This window comes from Hyperolius riggenbachi, chromosome 10 (assembly GCF_040937935.1).
Source record: "Hyperolius riggenbachi isolate aHypRig1 chromosome 10, aHypRig1.pri, whole genome shotgun sequence".
Lineage (NCBI taxonomy): Eukaryota > Metazoa > Chordata > Amphibia > Anura > Hyperoliidae > Hyperolius > Hyperolius riggenbachi.
Genome location: NC_090655.1, coordinates 238,850,375 through 238,874,435, shown reverse-complemented (window position 1 = coordinate 238,874,435; position 24,061 = coordinate 238,850,375). Strand labels below are relative to the sequence as shown.

General features: G+C 49.2%; 2 protein-coding genes across 2 annotated transcripts in view; both read left to right on the top strand.

Moving 5' to 3' along the window:
* LOC137534993 (zinc finger protein 665-like) overlaps positions 1 to 10,059 on the top strand; it is a 114,094-nt gene extending 104,035 nt beyond the window's left edge. The window contains exons 6-8 of the mRNA XM_068256750.1: positions 366 to 584; positions 1,885 to 2,014; positions 7,367 to 10,059. Of these exons, the coding sequence (XP_068112851.1) occupies positions 366 to 584; positions 1,885 to 2,014; positions 7,367 to 9,168 (2,151 nt within the window). The 3' untranslated portion in view covers positions 9,169 to 10,059. The remainder of the gene's footprint in view (positions 1 to 365; positions 585 to 1,884; positions 2,015 to 7,366) is intronic.
* LOC137534995 (zinc finger protein 665-like) overlaps positions 1 to 24,061 on the top strand; it is a 465,617-nt gene that overhangs the window by 312,675 nt on the left and 128,881 nt on the right. The window lies entirely within an intron of this gene.

Here is a 24,061-nt window from a genome sequence, read left to right as displayed (position 1 = left end):
GACTGAAAGCGCGAGATCTCGTACACAGAGGAGCTTGCTGGGCCATCTGCTACAGAGGAGTCAGAGCAGCGCTGGCTTTTCTAATATGAAAGAAAGCCGGGCGGGGCCTTATTTCACCTGGGCGGGCCGCCCACTTAATTGATCCTAGGGAGAACATTGGTTTACTATATTAGAAATTTACTATATCAGGATTGGTCACACATTGTATAGTCATACAGGTGCAAGGTTCGTAATCTGGGTAATGAGTTTACTATAGCCAGATGTTTACTATGTCAGAGTTTACTAAAATGAGATTCTACTGTAATGAAATCTCTGATTTTACATTATTATTTATTTTCTCTTTATTATGTATTTGGAATTGAAAGCAGAACAGTTTAAGCATTGCTGGTAAAGAAGAGGTAAAAGAGGAGGATGGAGCAGACAGTGTGATGGAGGAGGCGGAGCTCTCAATAGGACACAAAGATCTCTGTAGTGACTTTAAGATTGAATCATCCATGCACACAAACCCACCAAAAAGAAGCACAGGTCCTCTTTATCTCCAGGATTGTCCACAGGAAGATCATAGCTACATGCTGCAATATCAGGTAGGTAGACCTGAGGATTTTTACGTTAAATCAAACCTGCAGTGAAGAAAAACAATTGTATCTACCCTCCTACTCATAAATATGACTTTTGTTTTATAATCACACAGTTACATTTTGTGTTTAAAAGCCAAAAAAAGAAGGTTTAATCTTTTTAGTGTCTCAGCTGAAAGACACTGTTCAGTGTTCCAGAGCCTTATAGGACAACTGAAGTGAGAGGTATATGGAGGCTGCCATATTTATTTCCTTTTAAACAATGCCAGTTTCCTGGCTGTCCTGCTGATCTCTGTGGAATCAGTAGTACCTGAATTGCACACCTGAAACAAGCATGCAGCTAATCTAGTCAGATCTGACAATAATGTCAGAAACGCCAGATCTGCATATGCTTGTTCAGGGTCTATGGCTAAAAGTATTAGAGGCAGAGGATCAGCAGTACAGCCAGGCAACTGGTATTGCCTAAAAGGAAATAAATATGACAGCCTCCATATCCCTCTCATTACAGTTGTTCTTTAATCTATTGAACTTTTTTCTATCTCATTATGTCACATGTCAGTTAAGGTACCTTTAAAGGACAACTGAAGCAACAGTGACATGTAAGCTGCCATATTTATTTCCTTTTAAGCAATACCAGTTGCCCGGCTAATCTGCTGATCCTCTGCCTCTAATACCTTAAGCCATAGACTTTGAACAAGTATGCAGCATATAAGGTGTTTCTATGAATCAAGGCCTTTGTTGTCATATCTGACAAGATTAACTGTATGCTTGTCTCTGGTGTGATGTAGGGCCCGTTCTCACTTGAGCGGGAATCGCGCGATTCCCGCTCAAGGCAAACCGCTGCAGCATGCAGCACATGGCAGTGTTCTCACTGCCGCGTTTGCGGTTAGCGTTAACCGCAAACGTGTTACATGCAGCGTTTTGCCGGCGATTAGCGTTTAGCGATCGCGATTAGCATGCATAGCACCGCTAATCGCTATCGCTCCAAAACCGCCGCGAGTCCAGTGATTTTTCCACGTTAATTGCAGGAAAATCACTCCCGCAAAACGCCAGTCGTAGTCGCCAGCGTTTTGCGATTTCATATGTGAACTGGGCCTTAGACACTACTGCAGCCAAATAGATCAGCAGGACTGCCAGGCAACTGGTATTGTTTAAAAGGAAATAAATATAGCAGCCTCCATATACTTCTCACTTCGGTTGTCCTTTAACAGTTTTAATCTTTGAAATTATATTCTTCTATAGAGCCTTAGTTCATTCATTCTGATGTGTGAAATATTCTTTCTTCTATGATTTTCTTCTATGAGTTTAGGCTGAAGAACTGACTGATATAAAAGTTGAGATTAAAGAAGAAGAAGAGGAGACAGAAGTGACGGGTGGCCGGCAGTGTATGGAGGAGGAGCACATGATGGTGACCAGTGAATTAGGAATGCCAGTTCCAGGTGAGGAAATATCTACATCCCCCACATAGCAAGTGCAGCCATCTTGTCCCCCACATAACAACTGTAGCTAGCATGTCCCCTACATATCTAATGGAGCCATCATAACAAGTGCAGCCATCATGTCCTCCACATAGCAAGTGCAGCTATCATGTCCCCCATGTAACAAGTGCAGCCATCATGTCCCCCTATAAGAAGTGCAGCCATCATGTCCCCCACATAACAAGTGCAGCCCTCGTGTCCCCCACATAACAAGTGCAGCCCTCGTGTCCCCCACATAACAAGTGCAGCCATCATGTCCCCCACATAACAAGTGCAGCCATCATGTCCCCCACATAACAAGTGCAGCCATCATGTCCCCCATATAACAAGTGCAACCATCATGTCCCCCACATAACAAGTGCAGCCATCATGTCCCCCACATAACAAGTGCAGCCATCATGTCCCCCACATAACAAGTGCAGCCATCATGTCCCCCATATAACAAGTGCAACCATCATGTCCCCCACATAACAAGTGCAGCCATCATGTCCCCCACATAACAAGTGCATCCATCATGTCCCCCACATAACAAGTGCATCCATCATGTCCCCCACATAACAAGTGCATCCATCATGTCCCCCACATAACAAGTGCAGCCATCATGTCCCCCACATAACAAGTGCAGCTATCATGTCCCCCACATAACAAGTGCAGCTATCATGTCCCCCACATAACAATTGCAGCCATCATGTCCCCCACATAACAAGTGCAGCCATCATGTCCCCCACATGACAAGTGCAGCTATCATGTCCCCCACATAACAAGTGCAGCCATCATGTCCCCCACATAACAAGTGCAGCCATCATGTCCCCCACATAACAACTGTAGCTAGCATGTCCCCTACATATCTAATGGAGCCATCATAACAAGTGCAGCCATCATGTCCCCCACATAACAAGTGCAGCCATCATGTCCCCCACATGACAAGTGCAGCCATCATGTCCCCCACATGACAAGTGCAGCCATCATGTCCCCCACATGACAAGTGCAGCCATCATGTCCCCCACATGACAAGTGCAGCCATCATGTCCCCCACATGACAAGTGCAGCCATCATGTCCCCCACATGACAAGTGCAGCCATCATGTCCCCCACATGACAAGTGCAGCCATCATGTCCCCCACATGACAAGTGCAGCCATCATGTCCCCCACATGACAAGTGCAGCCATCATGTCCCCCACATGACAAGTGCAGCCATCATGTCCCCCACATGACAAGTGCAGCCATCATGTCCCCCACATGACAAGTGCAGCCATCATGTCCCCCACATGACAAGTGCAGCCATCATGTCCCCCACATGACAAGTGCAGCCATCATGTCCCCCACATGACAAGTGCAGCCATCATGTCCCCCACATGACAAGTGCAGCCATCATGTCCCCCACATGACAAGTGCAGCCATCATGTCCCCCACATGACAAGTGCAGCCATCATGTCCCCCACATGACAAGTGCAGCCATCATGTCCCCCACATGACAAGTGCAGCCATCATGTCCCCCACATGACAAGTGCAGCCATCATGTCCCCCACATAACAAGTGAAGCCATCATGTCCTCCACATAACAACTGCAGCCATTATGTCCCTCATATAACTAGTGGAACCATTATGTCCCTCACATTATCACATTGCAAGTGAAGCCATCATGTATCAGTTTGTGTATTGTCCTATAAAAAAGAACGCTAAAGCTTCAGTGCATCATGGTTTCTACAGCAATGCCCATCACAATATACACTGCAACCAGGGATCTTGTGATGAGGTATGTGTATCCTCCACCATGGAACATGTGCCACACCCCCCACCCTCAAATCCAACTGCTTAAAGGACAATTGAAGTATGAAGAATATGGAGGCTGCCATATTTATTTCCTTATAATTAATACTAGTTGCCTAGTATCCCGCTCATCTATTTGGTTATAGTAGTAAAGAGTAATAGCAGTGTTCTCCCCAGGCTCTTTTAGCCGGGTGCTCCACTCGGCTAATTTTCGTGAGCACCCGACTGTCATTGGCACTCCTTTTTCTGTGCTGTAAGCAGAGTTGTGCTGACCCTTCATTGCGCCCCACCCGGCTACGTTCTCATGCCACCCGGCTGGAAAAAAATTCTGGGGAGAACACTTAATCGGTAATACCAGAAACAAGCAGGCAGCTAATATTTTTCAGATCTGCCAATAATGTCAGAAACATCTGATCTGCATATGTTTTTTCAAGGTCTATAACTAAAGGAATTTAGAGGCAAAGAATCAGCAAGGCTGCCAGGGAACTGGTATTACCTAAAAGGAAATAAATATGGCAGCCTCCACATACCTCTCGCTACAGTTGTCCTTTTAACACAGAGTTCCCCAACCCTGTTCTCAGGGCCCACCAACAGTGCATGTTTTGTGGAAATCCACATAGGTAGTTAATCAGCTCGGCTGAGATGCTAATTTTCTCACCTGTGGATGTTTGTGGTTTTCTGCAAAACATGTACTGTTGGTGCGCCCTGAGGACAGGGTTGGGGAACTATGCTTTAACAGATGCTCACCACTCCTTATTCAGCGTAGTGGTATACACGTTTTGTCAGGGCTGTGGAATCAGTCAGAAGGGGTTTTTTTTGGTACCTGGAGTCGGTAAAAAATGCTCTGACTCTGTGTTAACACAGATGACTATAACCCTATAAGGACCCACACTTCAGTCTCATCCCACATAACTGCCTGTGTGGTCCAGCTGCACAACAGTATTACAAATTGCTTACCAACTAGATTGCCTCTGCTTATATAAAGTAGTGGAAGATATCACACTTTAATTAACATATCCAGCTGAGACTTCATGATCCAGTAAAAAAAAAAAAAAAAAAAAAACTCCTTTTATTCTTGCCATAAAAGGATTAAAACTTCTTTAAAATATAAAGCCAACAATGATCAGTCCGGACAACGATCCACATTAATTGTTCCCAACACAAGCTCAACTGCTTTTAACTCCTTCAGGTACAGAAATGCTTCAGGGCAATTGTGAGGGGCACCTCCAAGCTCTATAACTGGCAATCTCACCACTCCGCAATGTCCCTCTCAGCCAGTAAAGAAACCCAGGCTCTTCCACTGACCCTCAAACACCACACCATCAGCAGCCTCTCACTTGGTGGTAAGAAGATGGTTAGGGAGGATATCAGGTTTGGGGTTTGTATGGAGAGAGGAGGCTACTGGGTAAAGCTTTTTCTAATGTTGGTGATTTTTTTTTACTAAAGAAGAAGACAAAGTCCTCGGCAGTCATGCAGGGAGTGGGAGGTGGAGGTGGGGGCCGGAGGAGGTAGTTAAAGGTGGCAAATAGTAGTTTTGGGTTGTGGGACTGTGAGGATAATTTGGAGGAAAACTATGAGTGTTTGGCTGCTGAGAAGGCCTGTCTGAGTGTGTGTAAAGCTTTGTACCTTTCGAAGTACTCAGGCAAGTCTTTTTTTTCTTTTCTTTTTTTTTCGCCAGAACTGTTCAGCTACTGAAGAGGGGTGTTTCTGTTGTTTGGGTTGTCGGTGAGTCCGGCAATGGTAGACCGTGTAAGAGGGAGCAACAGAATCAAAAGCTGAAGTTAGGTTATTGTAATGAGGTCAGCCGGGGGTGTGCGTAGAGACTGGAAGGAGAGATAATTTGATTAAGTTATGATCACACAGTGGCAGAGAAGAGTTGATGAGGTTGGATATGGAACAGCATCTAGTGAAGATTAGGTTGAGTGTGTGGCCATAAGCATGAGTTGTATGGTGGGCCAAAGTGTGAGGTCAAGGGAGGTGGTAAGTGACAGGAATTTGGAGGAACAGGAGGTGTTAAAGTCGATCAGGATGTTGAAGTCCCCAATGACGACTAAGGGAATGTCAGTAGATAGGAAGAGGGGAAGCCATACTGAGAATTGGTCTAAAAAGAGACTGGCTGAACCTGGAGGACGATAGATGACAGTAAACGGGGAAATAGACTCGGATTGAGTGGACTATGAAAGATGAAAAGCAAAAGGCTGGGCAAAATGAACAGTGCTGGGAAAGAATGAAGCCTACACCTCCATCATGTTTATTACCAGGTCTGGGTGTGTGGCTGAACTGTAAGCCCCCATATGTGAGTGCAGCAGGTGAGACAGTGTCTGAGGGGAGTAACCATGTTTCAGTTATTCCTAAAAAGGTGAAGCCATGTGAGATAAAAAAAAGGTCATAGATACGTTCCAGTTTATTTATTACATACAGAGCGGGCATTCCATGAGGCACCTGCTATGGGAGGATGATGACTGGGAGTGCGAGACATGTGAATAAGGTTAGTTGTAGGAAGAGAGCTGTGAGGCAGATGAGCAGGGGAGCTTTGTCTGTGTAGAGGCTGTGGGCTGGGGTTAGGTGATTTATAACTAGCTGCAAGTAAGAGAAGAAGGGAAAGTGTCAGCAGATCAGAGGGGGATTTATATCTTGCCTGCGAGTTTTTGGAGCTGCAGGAGGGAAGAGAGAGATTTCAGGAGAGGAAGACGTTTATGAGACGCTAAGAAAGACAAGGAAAGCAAGGAAGGTGGAATTAACCGCGGTCGGCAAGTAGTTAATGTAATGTTCCACATTGGGAGGCTGCATGTAGCTATGCTCCTTGCAGATATATGCAGAAAGGCAGAACATGGAAAGAGCAGGGTAAGCATGGTGTAAATGTGCATGCCGTTTAAAAACCTGGATTTTTCCTTCCTTGGGTGTAAGCTGTTAAGCTGGCCACACGTTACAATCTTTCTGTTCAGTCTTACCGCAATTCGATTAATACGATCGGTTGTACTAAAGAATTGAAAGGGGTTTTTTTTATTATTATTTTCAATCGAGAAATCAAATTGAATTCCCCATTTTTCTAAGTTTTTTGAGAATGGATGTGTTGGAAAATTCAGACCAACTTTACCAACAATTGTATGGTGTGTGATGGATTGTCAAATTGTATTCAATTAAAGAGGTTCTTTACAGTGAGAATGGATACAATGTGGACTATCTCACCACAGGAAGTAGTTATGGCAAATTCTATACATGCATTTTAAGAGGGCTTGGATGCTTTCCTTGCATTGAGGGACGTCCAGGGCTATAATTACAAGGTAATTCCCAGTAGAGTTTATGTCTTCTGGAGCTGGAAAGGAATTTTCCCCTTCTAAGGCCAACTAGCATGAGCCTTGTATGGGTTCTTTGCCTGCAATATTATGTTACTTGATATGTTTTATTTTCCTGTCTTCATTTTCTTATGCAGTCAAATCTATGCTGGAGCTCTGTGACACTTCTGCCTACTAGAGCAGCATACAGGATTCCCAACTACAAAACAGGAACTATAAACATTGTTTTATATTTGTTCCCCAACAGACAGAAGTGATGTGAGGAACCCATCGGAGGTCCAGCCTATTCCACCTCCAGATGGCGCTACAGAAGACGATGGCATCACACAATGTTCTCCAATCACTGGAAATGTATATCATAGAGATCACAGTGCAGATGGGTCACCCTCTGATCCTGAGGAATCTTCTGACCAATCATATTTTATAAAAGCTCCATCTAATGTTGAGGACTCTGCCAGTAACATAAGAGCTGATAGGTGTGGAGCTGGTAAACGATTTTCGTGTTCTGAATGTGGTGAACATTTTAGTAGGAAATCCTCTCTTACTCTACATCTTAAAACACACACAGAGGGGCAATCTAATACATGTTCAGAGTGTGGGAATGGTTGTCAGTTTAAAACGGACCTTTGCTCTCACCAGGGGTGTCATACAGGTGAGCCTAGTTTTTCATGCTTAGTCTGTGGAAAAGCTTACACCCGTAAAGACCATCTTCTTAGTCACCAGAAATGTCACACAGACAAGTTTCGGTTTTCTTGTTCAGAGTGTGGGAAGGGTTACAGTTCTAAGCAACAACTTAGTAGGCACCAGAAACTTCACACTGGCGAGCGACCTTTTTCATGTACGGAGTGTGGGAAAGACTTCACTCAGAAGAGTCACCTTATTAAGCATCAGGCATCTCACACAGGCCTTAAACCTTTTTCATGTTCAGAGTGTGGAAAGAAATTTTTAACAAATGTTGACCTTCTCAGACACTTCAGAAGTCACACAGGTGAGAAGCCTTATTCATGCTCAGAGTGTGGGAAATGTTTTACTGATAGTGGAAATCTTATTAAGCACAAGAAAAGACACATGGGCGAGCCTCCTTTGTCATGTTCAGAGTGTGGGAAAGGTTTCTTTGAGAATACTAGTCTTCGGAGACACCTAAAAACTCACACAGGTGAGAGGCCTTTTGCATGTTCAGTGTGTGGGAAATGTTTTACTGAGAATAGAAGTCTCACTAAGCACTTGAGAAGTCACACAAGTGAGAGACCTTTTTCATGTTCAGTGTGTGGGAAATCTTTTGCTGAAATTAAAATTCTAAATCAGCACATGAGAAGTCACACAGGTGAGAGGCCTTATTCATGTTGGGAGTGTGGAAAATGTTTTACTGAGAGTAGGACTCTTGTTAAGCACATGAGAAGTCACACAGCTGAGAGGCCTTTGCAATGCTCAGAGTGTGGGAAATGTTTTACTGAGTGTGAGACTTTTGTTAAGCACATGATAGGACACACAGGTGAGAGGCCTTTGTCATGTTCAGAGTGTGGAAAAAGTTTCTTGTCTAGAAAAGGTCTTCAGAGACATCTAAAAACTCACACAGGTGAGAGGCCTTATTCATGTTCAAATTGTGGGAAATGTTTCACTCAGAGTGGAAATCTTAATAAACACATGCGAATACACACTGGGGAGCGGCCTTTTTCATGTTCAGAGTGTGGGAAAGCTTTCCCCGACGGAGCTAACTTTCGTAGACATCAGAAAATTCACACAGGTGACAGACCATATTCGTGTTCAGAGTGTGGGAAATGTTTCCATTTTAAAGCAGAGCTTTGTTCTCACCAGAGAAAACACACTGGCGAGCGGCCTTATTCATGTTCAGAATGTGGGAAAAGTTTTACTGATAATGGTACTCTTCAGAAACATATAAAAAGACACAGTGGAGAGCGTCCTTTTTCTTGTTTAGAATGTGGGAAAAGCTTCTTTGAGAGAAGCAGCTTTGTGAAACACCAGAAAACTCACACAGACAAAAACACCTCTACAATGAAATTAGAAACAGCTGATGTTGCCGGCTGCTGATGGGGGAAGGGGAACAATGATTCAGGATGACGACACGTCTGGGTCTGTTGTGATTTTGACTCTGTGGACTTTCTAAAAAGAAAGATTAATTTATTGTGTAATCCGAGCTGCCTTTCCTGCACAGGAAGTGAGGTCTGTGAGTGCAGAATTTATATCTGTATTTCTGGAGGGATATTTCACTGGCTGACCTCCTCTGTCATTAGAAAGGTGGATAGTGGGGAGGAGGCTCTAAGAGATTGCTCCGCCCAGGAGCTATAGGCGGAGTCTGGTGGAGGGATTTGCTGGCTTTTATCTCTTGGGGACTCCAGTGGTGACATCTCTGTGCCATCATTTCTGGCTCTGCTCCTGATGATGTTTAGCAGTTGCTGAAAACTCTCTGTTTTCCCCGCCCACCTTGTCCTGGGACTAGACAAGCATGCATGCAGTGGCGGTGTTAGCGAGTCTTGCCTAAGGACTCCTTACTGAATAGGTGCTGGCTTACTGAACAGGAAGAGCTGAGATTCAAACCCAGGTCTCCTGTGTCAGAGGCAGAGCCCTTAACCAGTGCACTATCCTTGGTTGTCATGTGACTACCCTTGGTTTGCTATTCTCAGTTACTGTTCTCTCTCCCCCCCCCCCCCCTCCCAAGTGACCAGCCAATCAGACACAGAGTCAGGGGACTTGGCTCTTGTAATGTTAGAGGTCTGTATGGTTCAGCAGTAAAGGGACATGACTTCTGCTTACACAACTCACCAGTCACACCACCAGGAGGCGCTCCATTATAATCAATGTTTAGTTATAATACTTCATGTTACTTATCAAGTTTATTTACTGCTAATTATATATAAAATAAATAAATTTAAATATAACAGTATTAAATGTTGCATTTTCCAGATCAATGTTTCCTTTTCTGATAATTATCATAAATTAATAATTTGTATACAATGAATAATGGTTGATGTTGTTTTTAAAGTGGGAAGAAACTCCATATTAACTGAGAAAAAAGAACATCCAATAAGAAATGAGTTATTAGCCTACCTATCCTGTTGCTTTTAGCGTTTATTGTCAGATACAAGTAGTACCCGGTTAACAAACGAGATCGGCACTGTAGGTTTCTCTTTAACCTGAATAGGTTCTTAAAATAGAACACTGTGCCATCCCTGTCCCCTGTGTATCCCCCTCTGTGTCACCTCTGTTCCCCTGTCCCCTGTGTATCCCCCTCTGTGTCACCTCTGTTCCCCTGTGTATCCCCCTCTGTGTCACCTTTGTTCCTGTGTCCCCTGTGTATCCCCCTCTGTGTCACCTCTGTTCCCCTGTGCCTTCAGTGTCCCCCCTCTGTGTCACCTCTATTCCCTGTACCTTCAGTGTGCCTCCAGTGCCCCTCTATATCTGTATCTGACAGAGGTGCCTGGCTCTTCTACTGACCACATATGCTATTGCTCCGTTGTTATTGCCTGATGAAGCGGGATCAAACCTGTGAAACGCGTTGCATATTTGGAGTTCATAAATAAAGTATATTGACTGTCTTTACTACAGTCGGTGTGTGTCTACTTGGAGGAGGTAAGTCCACCACTACCTCCTCTATTTACCAAGAATTTGTTTTTTTAGCTTCCTTTTATCCTTTTGGCGCCTCTGATCTCCTGCATAATATTGAGTCCACCCTGGGTAGAGGGTTGAACCCCCTTTTTCTCATCTACAGAGAGCGACATTTTATTCCTGAGTGGAGTCAGGAAAATATCCCCACCTGCCTTTACAGTGGTTGCCTAATGGTAACCCTGGTTTGTGAGTATTAATATTTACTCTATCTAGTAACAATTTACCAGTACATATTACACTATTGGGGCTCTTGGTGTTCCTTGTTTTTATCTGTATCACCTCTGTTCCCCTGTGCCTTTAGTGTCCCCCATCTGTGTCACCTCTATTCCCTGTACTTTCAGGGTGCCTCTATTCCCTGTACTTTCAGGGTGCCTCCAGTGTCCCTCTCTGTGATGCCTCTGTTCCCCTGTGCCTTTAGTGTCCCCCTGTGCCTCTACTGGCCTCCCCTGTGTCACTTCTATTCCCTGGTCTTTCAGTGTGTCCCCCTCTGTTCCTTGTGCCTGAAGTGTCCCCCTGTGCCTCCAGTGTCCCCCTCTGTGTCCCCCGTGCCTTCAGTCCCCCCTCTTTGTCCCCCTGTGTGTCACCTCTGTTCCCTGTGCCTTCAATGTCCCCCTTTGCCTTCAGTGTGTCCCCATATGCCTTCAGTTCCCCCGTGTCCCGCTGTGCCTTCAGTGCCCCCCTCCATATGTCTATTTGTGAGAAGAAAGGGAGGTAAAATTCATTTGGGTGCTATGTTGTATGACCGAGCAATAAACAGTTAAAGTTGTGAAGTGCTGAATTGTAAAAAAAAAAAATGGCCTGCTCACTAGGGGGGTATAAACCTCTGGTTCTGAAGTTGTTAAAAGGAAATAAATCAGTTGGCTTTTAATACTGCTAAGTGGGATGCACACACACAGAGCTTCCTAATACTAAACTCCTAATGTTTGGAACCAGGAAAAAGGAACACGAAGACAAGTCTCTACTGCACCTTCATTTTACAAGGCTTTCCTCCCATATATATTTTGGGGTCTCTAGTGGTACTTCTCCCCTATGCAGATCTCTGGTGTCTAGTGGTTCCACTTCCTTCCCCTGTACAGATCACTAGGGCCCCCCTCCCTCACCTATACAGTTCCTTGGTGTCTAGTCGTCCTCCCTCCCCAATATAGCTTCCCTGGTGGAAAGAGAGTGAGCAGCTACTGTTGGTGGGTGAGGACATCATTGGAGCCTGAGGATGCGAGACTGGCACGACTACTGCTGCGCTGCTGCTCGTTCATGGGAAGTGCGCTACATTGGGACCCAAAGAATGGGAGGGGGAGAACTGCAAAACACGGGACGGAGCCTTCCAACTTGGTACAGTTGCAGTCAAATGTCTAATGCAGGAATGGGCAAACTTTATGCAGCCCGGGCAGAATGCTGCAGACCACAGACGCATTCCTGAAATTTCTCCCCTCCTCCCTCCTTGCAGAGTTGTGGGTAGAAGAATACAGAGGGTTAAAACTCACCTACTCGCTGCTTCCTGCATCAGGTCTTCTTGGCTGCAGGGCGTCGCGAAACACGCGTCACATGACACGCCAGAGTATCACACTGGCTGCCATGGTCTAATACGCTGGCACGTCCTGACACCGTGTCATGTGACACCCTGTTGCCATGGAGATGTGACACTGGAATCAGCAATCAGGTGAGTGTTAACCCCCTATTATCGCCCGCTTGCGACTCTGCCGGGAGGGAGAGGGGAAGAGAGAAATGCAGCAGCGCAAGCGGGCCATAGTTTGCCCACCGCTGGTCTAATGGGATGTATAGGGGGTAACCTAAAACTGCTATCTGGGGGGACACAGCTACCTAATAATGCTATCTGGGGGCACACACAGGCTACCTAGTACTGCTATCTGAAAGCACACACAGCTACCTAAAACTGCTATCTGGGAGCACACACAGCTACCTTATACTGCTATCTGGGGGTCACACAGCTAAAACTGCTCTCTGGGGGTCACACAGCTACCTAATACTGCCACCTGGAAGCAAGTGACGTAGCTAAGAAGCTGTGGGCTCCAGTGCAAGTTTTACATTGGCCTTCCCCCCCAAGCACGCTATACATAATTTATACGGCACAATAAAACCTGCCAAGGACAACCACAATGTCAGAGATGCAAGATTGGGAATAGGGATGATCGGAAACGGCAAATTCATATTCCGCGGAAATTCAAAATTCTATAACCGTTACATTCCGTTGGAATTTTGCGGAATTCCGCGTTCCGACGGTAAAATTTCAGTAATCTCAATTGAAACCTCGTTTTTGATAAATCATAGGCCATGGGACCTAGTGGCTGTTCCAGTGGTCATTTTTTTTTTTATTTGCAGCAGGAGTTGTCACGTAAGCCATGGGACCTAGAGGTGGTTCCACGGCGGTCATTGTAAGTTTGGTTTGGAGCAGCAAGAGTTGTTGCGTAAGCCATGGGACCTAGAGGTGGATCCACGGCGGTCATTATAAGTTTGGTTTGGAGCAGCAAGGGCTGTCGCGTAAGCCATGGGACCTAGAGGTGGTTCCACAGCGGCCATTATAATTTTTTGGGAGAGCAGCAGGAGTTGTCGCGTAAGCCATGGGACCTATACCAAATAGGTGGGATAGCTGAGGTAGCCAGAGAGCTGGTTGCTAACGTAGGATTGTTTGTTTTTTGTTAAGACTCTAATTGGTGCTGAAATAATTCTGATTTTCATGCAGAAATCCTGTTGGTTGTTTTTTGTTAAGCCTCTAATTGGTGCTGAAATTCCGATTTTCATGCAGAAATCATGTTTTCACGGACCGGGGCTGTTCTTTTAGTTCTGCGCTGCATATGCTCTCCAGCCCGCAGCGCAGATCGTGTGCACGGCAAGGCGATCAGACTTACCCCCCCCCCTTTTTTCCCCACTAGGGGGATGACCTGCTGGGGGGGTCTGATCGCCGCCGCTCCGTGTGGCCGAGCGGGGGGGGGGTTCTTCAGAGCCCCCCTTCGCAGCGTTTTCCACGCTCGCTCCTTCCCCTTACCTCCCTCTTCCTTATTAGGCTGCACAGGACGGATATACGTCCTGCGCCATGTAGGATAGGCTTCAGCCTATCAAATGACGGGGATCCCTGGCCATTCAGAGGCCGGGGATCGCTGTTCTGCCTTACAGCGCTGCTGAGCAGCAGCGCCGTATTGATGTAAACAGCGGGGATTTCTTCCCCGCGTGTTTACATTAGGCGTGCGAGCCGCGATTGGCGGCTCGAACACTGTTCACGGAGACAGTCTCTGTGAACTGACATGGAAAGGCCACTCGAACGAGCGGCCGTTTCCATGTAATAACCACTTAAACCCGCCGCCGCCTATCGGTGTTAAGCGGTCCTTAAGTGGTTAAGCTTCTGCCTAGGGTCTTCCTTGAGATTGGCTTAAAAAAATCCGCATTCCGACGGAATTACGATGCGACGGAACGGAATCGCCAATTTCCGACTGGAATCGCGGAAAACGGAATTCCGCGGAATGCGGTGAGCATCCCTAATTGGGAACAGTTTGTTAACCTCCTTGGCAGTTATCACGAGTCCAGCTCGGGGTGGGAAAAACAAGTCAGGAGTGGTTATCCTGAGCTCATGATAGCCGCCAGGAAGTCTATGCAGAGCAATGCGCGCAGCGGGCATTTTAACTCACCTCCCGGAGGATCCTGTCAGCCGCCATTCTTCTTCCTCTCCACAGAGGCTCTGCATCCCCCTGGTGAGATCGCCGTCTGTCGTCATTACGACAGATGGCGATCTCACTACAGGGTTACAACCAGTGGTGCTCAGCAGAGCTCGAATATTCTAATAGCTCGAATATTCGAGCTCTTTTTTCAGCTATTCGAGCTCGAATACCGAGCTCGAATAGCTGCAGCTACTCGAATGGGCTATTCGAGTGAACACGAATAGCCCATTCACTATTCGAGCTATTCGAGCTAACAGCGCTATTCGAGCTTGAATACCGAGCTCGAATAGCGTCATAGCACAGATTGATGTCCTTAGAGCCAATCAGAGGGCTCCCAGGCCCTCTGACGGCAGCCAATCACAGAGGGGGACCCTGGCCAGCCCCTACCCTATAAATAGCGGCCGCCATGTTCCGTTTTTCCGTCCTTGCCTGACTTTGTACAGAGAGAGATCTGCTCCTTTGTGCTTTGGCTTAGCAAGAGCTTTATTGTGGTCAACTACCTAGCGTTTTTGCTCACATACACCTCCTATACACACCTATATTGTTGTTAGTTAGATAGACATTGTTTTTTAGTTAGTAGCTTGTGTGTTACATAGAGACCGACACAGCTGCTGCAGGCAAGCTCACACTGCTTTAGGCCTCAGGGCCTTGCCTGTGTGGGCAGCTGTCCTCCTGTCCTCTGTTAGTTTATTATACCAGTGTTTCTGCTGTCCTACCTTTACTACTGAGTGATTGTATTTTGTAGTAACTGTACTAGGACACTCACTGTCACTGTTTGTTCATAGCTCCTGCGTGTGTGCGTGCACAGTACACACACTCTATTTCCTTCTGATTACTATTGATTATTGTAATTTGTAGTTGTACTTACTAACTACTTACTACTAGGGACACTCAGTCACTGTTCATAGGCTAGCTCCTGCGCTGCGTGTGTGTGTGCATGCACTGTCAGTACACACACTCTATTTCCTTCTGATTACTACTGATTATTGTAATTTCTAGTTGTACACTTACTTACTACTTACTACTAGGGACACTCAGTCACTGTTCATAGGCTAGCTCCTGCGTGTGTGTGTGTGCATGCACTCACTGTCTGTAGTGTACACACACTCTATTTCCTTCTGATTACTACTAATTATTGTAATTTCTAGTTGTACTTACTGTTACTACTTACTACTAGGGACACTCAGTCACTGTTCATAGGCTAGCTCCTGCGTGTGTGTGTGTGTGCACTCACTGTCTGTAGTGTACACACACTCTATTTCCTTCTGATTACTACTGATTATTGTAATTTCTAGTTGTACACTTACTTACTACTTACTACTAGGGACACTCAGTCACTGTTCATAGGCTAGCTCCTGCGCTGCGTGTGTGTGTACATGCACTGTCAGTACACACACTCTATTTCCTTCTGATTACTACTGATTATTGTAATTTCTAGTTGTACACTTACTTACTACTTACTACTAGGGACACTCAGTCACTGTTCATAGGCTAGCTCCTGCGTGTGTGTGTGCGTGCACTCACTGTCTGTAGTGTACACACACTCTATTTCCTTCTGATTACTACTAATTATTGTAATTTCTAGTTGTACTTACTGTTACTACTTACTACTAGGGACACTCAGTCACTGTTCATAGGCTAGCTCCTGCGTGTGTGTGTGCGTGCACTCACTGTCTGTAGTGTACACACACTCTATTTCCTTCTGATTACTACTGATTATTGTAATTTCTAGTTGTACACTTACTTACTACTAGGGACACTCAGTCACTGTTCATAGGCTAGCTCCTGCGTGTGTGTGTGCGTGCACTCAGTACACACACACACTCTATTTCCTTCTACTTAATCTGATTACTACTGATTATTGTATTTTCTAGTTAGTGTACTAGGGCCTAGGTTCTCAACGTGTGGTACGCGTACCCCAGGGGGTACTTCTAATGGTTCCAGGGGGTACTCGGGCTTCATATACTAAGCCAAGAACAACAAATTTAGAGTTTTAGAAAATGATAAATCTTATTTTAAATAACCCCAAATTAGTATTTTAGCTAATTAAAAGCAATAGTAAAGACTTGGAAATGGTTTAGAACCAATTATAATGTATTACAATTAAATATATATTTGTCAAGGGGTACTTGTGATAATGTTTACTATGCTAGGGGGTACTTGGTGAGTACAGGGTTTTAAAAGGGGTACACACCGATAAAATGTTGAGAAACACTGTACTAGGGGACACACTCACTGTTCACTGTTCACACTTATACTGATTACTGAATTATTGTATTTTGTATTAGTACTGTACTAGTAATCACTTAGCGATCTAATCACTTAGTGATTAGTGTCACCTCACCCACCAACCCACTCCATTAAAGTACCCCACTTTTTCACCCGCCCTTTTAAAAAACTTTTTTGTTTACGCCCAAAACATCAAAGATGTCTGGAAGTGGCAGCCAGCGCGGTTTGGGCAAGGGGAAGGGCAGCAAGGGAATCAAGAGGAGAGGGAGCAGCATTGTGGCAAGCCGCGGCCGCGCCACCATGCACAGTTCCGCAGCAGCTGCGTCAGTGGCTAACATTCCTCCTATAGCCACTGGCCGTGGACGCCTTGGGCACCACCTAGTGTTGGGCGAACACCTGGATGTTCGGGTTCGGGAAAGTTCGCCGAACATGGCCGCAATGTTCGGCATGTTCGGGCCGAACCCCGAACTCCCCGAACATCCCGCTTTTGGGGGCCCTATGGGGTCGCAGGCATAAGGGGGGAGCATGCCCCGATCGCGGGGGGGGGCGGAAATTCCCCCACCCCCTCCGCTAGCGCTCCCCCCTCTGCCCGCTTCCCCATACAAAAGTTTCAGGAAGTACCGGTCCGGTGGTAGTGGGTGGCTGGCAGTGGGCGGCACTGTGAAGTGAGTGACTGAGGAGGAGGAGTCCGGAGAGTGACGTGTTGAGGGAGGCCGGGCAGCGGGCGGTTCAGCAGTAGTACGGTACTACTGCTGAACCGCCCGCTGCCCGGCCTCCCTCAACGCGTCACTCTCCGGACTCCTCCTCCTCAGTCACTCACTTCACAGTGCCGCCCACTGCCAGCCACCCACTACCACCGGACCGGTACTTCCTGAAACTTTTGTATGGGGAAGCGGGCAGAGGGGGGAGCGCTAGCGGAGGGGGTGGGGGGAATTTCCGACCCCCCCCCCTCCGCGATCGGGGCATGCTCCCCCCTTATGCCTGCAACCCCATAGGGGGGCAGTATTCGGCCGAACAGGGGCCCTGTTCGGCCCTGTTCGGCGGCCAATTAGTAGTTCGGGGCAAACCCGAACTTAAAAGGCCGAACACCATCAGGTGTTCGGCCGAACTCGAACATCACCCGAACAGGGTGATGTTCTGCAGAACCCGAACAGTGGCGAACACTGTTCGCCCAACACTAGCGCCGCCCAGCAGGAGCAATTCACGCTGCAGAGACACAGCAGCAGCAGCGTGTAGTACCTGCTCCTATTTTCCTCCAGCCGGGTCGGAAACGTCCCATTGAGGAAAAGGATGCAGCCACTGTGGTGCAACTGATGACGGAGGATGAGCAGCCCGCCATCAGCTCTGCATCCGAGGCCTCCACCCTCACCACCACCACCACCCCTGTTCGCAGCAGCCGCCCAGCAGGGCCTGGGGAGGAGGCCAGTTCACCGTCACAAGTTGGCGACCTGTCACTCAGCAGTATTTTTACCCCAGGCACCATCAGGGTATTGTCTGCTGTTGTTGGCGATTTGGAGGAGGAGATGCTGATGGGCACTTTGGGGGATGAGGGATTGGACAGCAAGACTGTGGCGACAGTCAAGCAGCCCATCCATGCATCAGGAGAGGAGTTTGGGGGGTCATCATCCCAGCAGGACATGTTTCAGGAGGGGGAGGATGATGATGATGATGATGTGGTGACAGACAAAGACTGGGTGCCGCCACCACCAGCACCTGGGGATGTCATCATCAGCAGCTCTGAGGAGGAGGAGGAGGATGCGCTTGTGGGCCTTGCAAGGAGGCGCATCATTGCAAGCATTGGCAGCAGTAGGCAGGTCCCACAGCCTGCTGGTGTCTCAGGCTCAGCAGCAGCAGCATCTGCCAGTACCACCACCAGCCGCACCCAAGCCCCCGCCCCAACCACCACAGGGAGACAGGCAGCAGCGGCTCCAGGCCGTAGGGGGTTGTTTTTGTCACCAATCTGGCGATTTTTCACCATGCCCACAGTGTACAGCAAGTACGCCACTTGCAACCACTGTCAGCGGAAGTTGAGCAGAGGTGCAGACCCCTTAAAGTTCAGCACCAGCTCGCTCATCAACCACCTTGCTGCGAAACATTTCCACCAGCATGAGGAGTTCCAGAGGCTGAAGGCATCTGGTGCTGGCAGTGGCACCACACCCATCACTGCACAGCCTTCAGCAGCAGCAACAGCAGCCACCCGCCCTCCTGCTCCTCCAGCAGCACCAGCAGGAGTGCGGAAACGCACTGCTCCTCCCCCCTCTGCAACTCCTGCCGCCGACACTGAGGCCTGTTCTGGCAGCCAGTCCTCAGTGGCCTCCTCTGCTGTGTCCGCTGATTCCCGTGCCAGCAAAAGGCCACGCCAGAGCCTTTTGAGCGAGTCCTTCCAGGGGTGGTTAGGGCTCTGCCTCCCAGCAGCCATCGCGTGCGTCAGCTGAACGGCTTGCTGGCACGGGCCATGTGCTCCCAATTCCTGCCGTACACGCTCGTGCAGGAGGGGAGCGACATGCGTGCGCTGCTTGCTTGTGCAGCCCCAGACTGGCAGCTCCCCAGCAGACACTTTTTCGCCCGCAAGGCCATTCCTGCACTGCACCGCTTTGTGATGGCCAATGTGGAGCGAGGGCTGGAGCACGCGGTTGGTGAAAGGGTCCACGTCACCATGGACTCCTGGAGCAGCCGCTTCGGGACAGGCCGCTACCTGTCCTTCACTGTCCACTGGGTCAGCTTGGTGGAAGGGGGTGAGGATGGGAGAGCAGCAGCGGGCACAGCAGCAGCAGCAACACAGTGGGTGGTGCCACCCCGCAGGGTCAGGGGAACTGCAGCAGGTTCCTCCGATCCTCTGCCATCCTCCGGCACACCTGGCCACACCCCCCGCCTCAGCAGCAGCGTGAAGGCCCGCCACTGCCAAGCGCTGCTGCAGTTGGTCAGCCTTGGGAAGACCAAATTGACGGCAACCCATGTGTTGGCCAAACTCCAGGAGCAGGAGAGGATTTGGCTGACCCCCAGAGGCCTCAGAGTCGGAGAGGTGGTGGCCGATAATGGGGCCAATCTGGTTGCCACAATTGACAGGGGAAACCTGACCCACATCCCCTGTCTTGCCCACGTGCTGAACCTGGTGGTGCAGAAGCTCTTGCGCACCTACCAGGGGATGGGCGAACTGCTGGAAACGGCAAGGAACGTTGTGCGTCACTTCCGGCGCTCGGCTGCAGCCTGTGCGAGCCTGGAAGACGTGCAAAAGGAGCTGGAGCTGCCACGCCATCGGCTGATCCTTGACGTTCCAACTCGCTGGAACTCCACCCTGGCGATGTTGGAGCGTCTGGTTGAACAGAAGCACGCTGTCAACCAGTACCTTGCCCAGGCCACTGTTTCCGCCGCTCAGAGAAGGGACAAGACCAGCAACATCCCGTCCATCGTCCCCGATGATGACTGGAGGCACATGCAGCAGGTGTGCTTAGTGCTGGCTCCCTTTCTGCAGGCCACTAACATGGTGAGCAGGGACCATGCTATGGTCTGCGAGTGGGTGCCCCTGGTTTGTCTGCTGAACAGGGCCCTCGATGCTTTGCTGGAACAGGGAGCGGCAGCCTTGGACCAGCAGGAGCGGCAAGCAGCTGCACAGTCCACCTCTGAGGGGGAGGAGGAGGAGGACTTGGTGGAGGTCCCTGACCTTGCTGCTGATGAGGGGGATCAGCACAGCGCAGCTGAGCTGGTGCGGGGGTGGAGAGAGGATGAGGCTGAGGAGGCAGAGGAGGAGGATGAGGACAGCACTGCCGTCGATGTGCCAGCACACGTGGCCCGCCTCTTCCCAATGGCAGCGCACATGCTGACGTGCCTGCGCAAGGACCCCAGGGTGATCCAGATGAAGCAGAGGGAGGACATCTGGATCAGCATGATGTTGGACCCACGCCTCAAGGGGAAGTTGAGCCAGTTCCTGCCGCCTGCAGGAGGAGACCCAGCGCAACAAATAAGGAGCTTGCAGCAGGCCCTTGTTGAGCGCTTGGAGGAAGCCTTCCCCCAGCCTTCCACCCCCACTGTCCAGCCAGCACAGAGGCAGCAGCAGGTGCCTGCATCCAGCAGCAAGCGCCCCACAGACCTACTGTCTCTCAGCAATGAGCTCTACAAGACTGTAGAGGCTCCGGCAGCAGTGACTAGAGAGGAGGTGCATGCAGCAGCATCCTCCTCCGGTCACAGCCAGCGCCTGACCCGAATGGTGGCTGACTACATGGGGTCCTACAGCGGGCTTGACAGCGATGCCCCTGTTGATCCCATGGAGTATTGGGTCGAGCGAGCTGGCGCAGTACGCCCTGGAAGTGCTGTCCTGCCCCCTTTCCAGCGTGCTGTCCGAGCGCTGCTTCAGTGCAGCTGGTGGCGTGGTCACCGAGAAACGCTCACGTCTGTCTCACAAGTCTGTGGACAGACTGACGTTTCTCAAGATGAACCAGGCGTGGGTGGAAGGCGAGTTCCTGGCCCCTGTTGTCGGCCAGAGGGGGACATGAACTGGCTGCCGGAAGAACCATCGTTAATGTGCCTTACCACCCTTTACCACCTCTTGGCTCCTGCTCACTAAGCCAGCCTGGTTCACTTTGACTATTACGTCGCCTGCAGCCACACATTTTACATCTACAGTGGGCTGCTGTGTACTGCCTTTCTGCTTTCTGTCTGTCTGTGTTTCCCACTGCCAAGGGTACACAGATTTACCTTCTGCTGCCGCTCTGCCACCAGCTATTACGTCCAACAATAGCTATATCTGTGTAATTTGCTGTAAAAAAAAAAAAGTAAACCATTAAAAAAAAAAAAGGTTTAATTTTTCTGAGGTGCCCGGGTTGAAAACTGTGTTGTCCCAGTTGTGTATTGGACACGATGTGGGCTGCACGACCACTGTCTGGGACCTCCTGTTGTGTTTATTTACAGCCCTGGTATCAACGCTAGGTACCAGGGCTATTATGTCACGCTGCCTACCTACCTGCTGCCACACTCACACTACAGTCTCCTCCATTCCTCCTGCTGCTGCTGCTGCCTGTCTGTGTTTCCCACTGCCAAGGGTACACAGATTTACCTTCTGCTGCCGCTCTGCCACCAGCTATTACGTCCAACAATAGCTACTCTCATTACTCCTCCATTCCTCCTGCTGCTGCTGCTGTCTGTCTTTGTTTTCCACTGCCAGGGTACACAGAATTACCTTCTGCTGCCACTCTGCCACCAGCTATTACGTCCAACAATAGCTATATCTGTGTAATTTGCTGTAAAAAAAAAAAAAAAAAGTAAACAATTAACCTTCCTGGCAGTAAGCCCGAGCTGAGCTCGGGCTATGCCGCCGGAAGGCACCGCTCAGGCCCCGCTGGGCCGATTTGCATAATTTTTTTTTGCTGCACACTTTGCTAGCTGCGTGCAGTGCCCGATCGCCGCCACTACCCGCCGATCCGCCGCTATCCGTCGCGCCGCAGCCGCCCCCCCCCAGACCCCGTGCGCTGCCTGGCCAATCAGTGCCAGGCAGCTCTATGGGGTGGATCGGAATCCTCTATGACGTCACGACGTCGTTGACGTCGGTGACGTCATCCCGCCCCGTCGCCATGGCGACGGGGGAAGCCCTCCAGGAGATCCCGTTCTTTGAACGGGATCTCCTGATCGCCGATCGCCGGCGGCGATCGGAGGGGCTGGGGGGATGCCACTTTGTCTCGCTACATGAAAAAAAAAATTAAAAAAAAAAGATTTGCTGCCCCCTGGCGATTTTTTAGCAAACCGCCAGGAGGGTTAAAAAAAAAAGGTTTAATTTTTTTGAGGTGCCCGGGTTGAAAACTGTGTTGTCCCAGTTGTGTATTGGACACGATGTGGGCTGCACGACCGCTGTCTGGGACCTCCTGTTGTGTTTATTTACAGCCCTGGTATCAACGCTAGGTACCAGGGTTATTATGTCACGCTGCCTACCTACCTGCTGTCACACTCACACTACAGTCTCCTCCATTCCTCCTGCTGCTGCTGCTGCCTGTCTGTGTTTCCCACTGCCAAGGGTACACAGATTTACCTTCTGCTGCCGCTCTGCCACCAGCTATTACGTCCAACAATAGCTACTCTCATTACTCCTCCATTCCTCCTGCTGCTGCTGCTGCTGTCTGTCTGTGTTTCCCACTGCCAGGGTACACAGAATTACCTTCTGCTGCCACTCTGCCACCAGCTATTACGTCTAGTGTTGGGCGAACAGTGTTCGCCACTGTTCGGGGTTCTGCAGAACATCACCCTGTTCGGGTGATGTTCGCGTTCGGCCGAACACCTGATGGTGTTCGGCCTTTTAAGTTCGGGTTCGCCCCGAACTTCTAATGGCCGCCGAACAGGGCCGAACAGGGCCCCTGTTCGGCCGAATACTGCCCCCCTATGGGGTCGCAGGCATAAGGGGGGAGCATGCCCCGATCGCGGGGGGGGGGTCGGAAATTCCCCCCACCCCCTCCGCTAGCGCTCCCCCCTCTGCCCGCTTCCCCATTCAAAAGTTTAAGCAAAGTACCTGTAGTGGATGGCCTGGCAGTGGGCGGCACTGTGGAGTGAGGAGGAGGAGTCCGGAGAGTGACGAGTTGAGGGAGGCCGGGCAGCGGGCGTGAGGTCAGAGAAAGGGCGGAAGTACCACAAGGGTACTTCCGCTGAACCGCCCGCTGCCCGGCCTCCCTCAACTCGTCACTCTCCGGACTCCTCCTCCTCATTCCACAGTGCCGCCCACTGCCAGGCCATCCACTACAGGTACTTTGCTTAAACTTTTGAATGGGGAAGCGGGCAGAGGGGGGAGCGCTAGCGGAGGGGGTGGGGGGAATTTCCGACCCCCCCCCCGCGATCGGGGCATGCTCCCCCCTTATGCCTGCGACCCCATATGGCCCCCAAAAGCTGGATGTTCGGAAAGTTCGGGGTTCGGCCCGAACATGCCGAACATCTCGGCCATGTTCGGCGAACTTTCCCGAACCCGAACATCCAGGTGTTCGCCCATCACTAATTACGTCCAACAATAGCTATATCTGTGTAATTTGCTGTAAAAAAAAAAAAAAAAAAAAAGTAAACCATTAAAAAAAAAAAAAAGGTTTAATTTTTCTGAGGTGCCCGGGTTGAAAACTGTGTTGTCCCAGTTGTGTATTGGACACGATGTGGGCTGCACGACCGCTGTCTGGGACCTCCTGTTGTGTTTATTTACAGCCCTGGTATCAACGCTAGGTACCAGGGCTATTATGTCACGCTGCCTACCTACCTGACTGCCTGCTGCCACACACTCATCCTCCTCCTCCTGCTGCTGAATTTACCTCCTGTTGTCTGTGTGTTTCCACTGCCAGGGAGCACATACAATTGCGCTTCCAACATGCGTGCGCCACCAGCTATTTATTACGCTCAAAAATAGCTGCATTTCCTTAAAAAAAATATATAAAAGAGAAATAAGTGAAGAAGAAGAAGAAGAT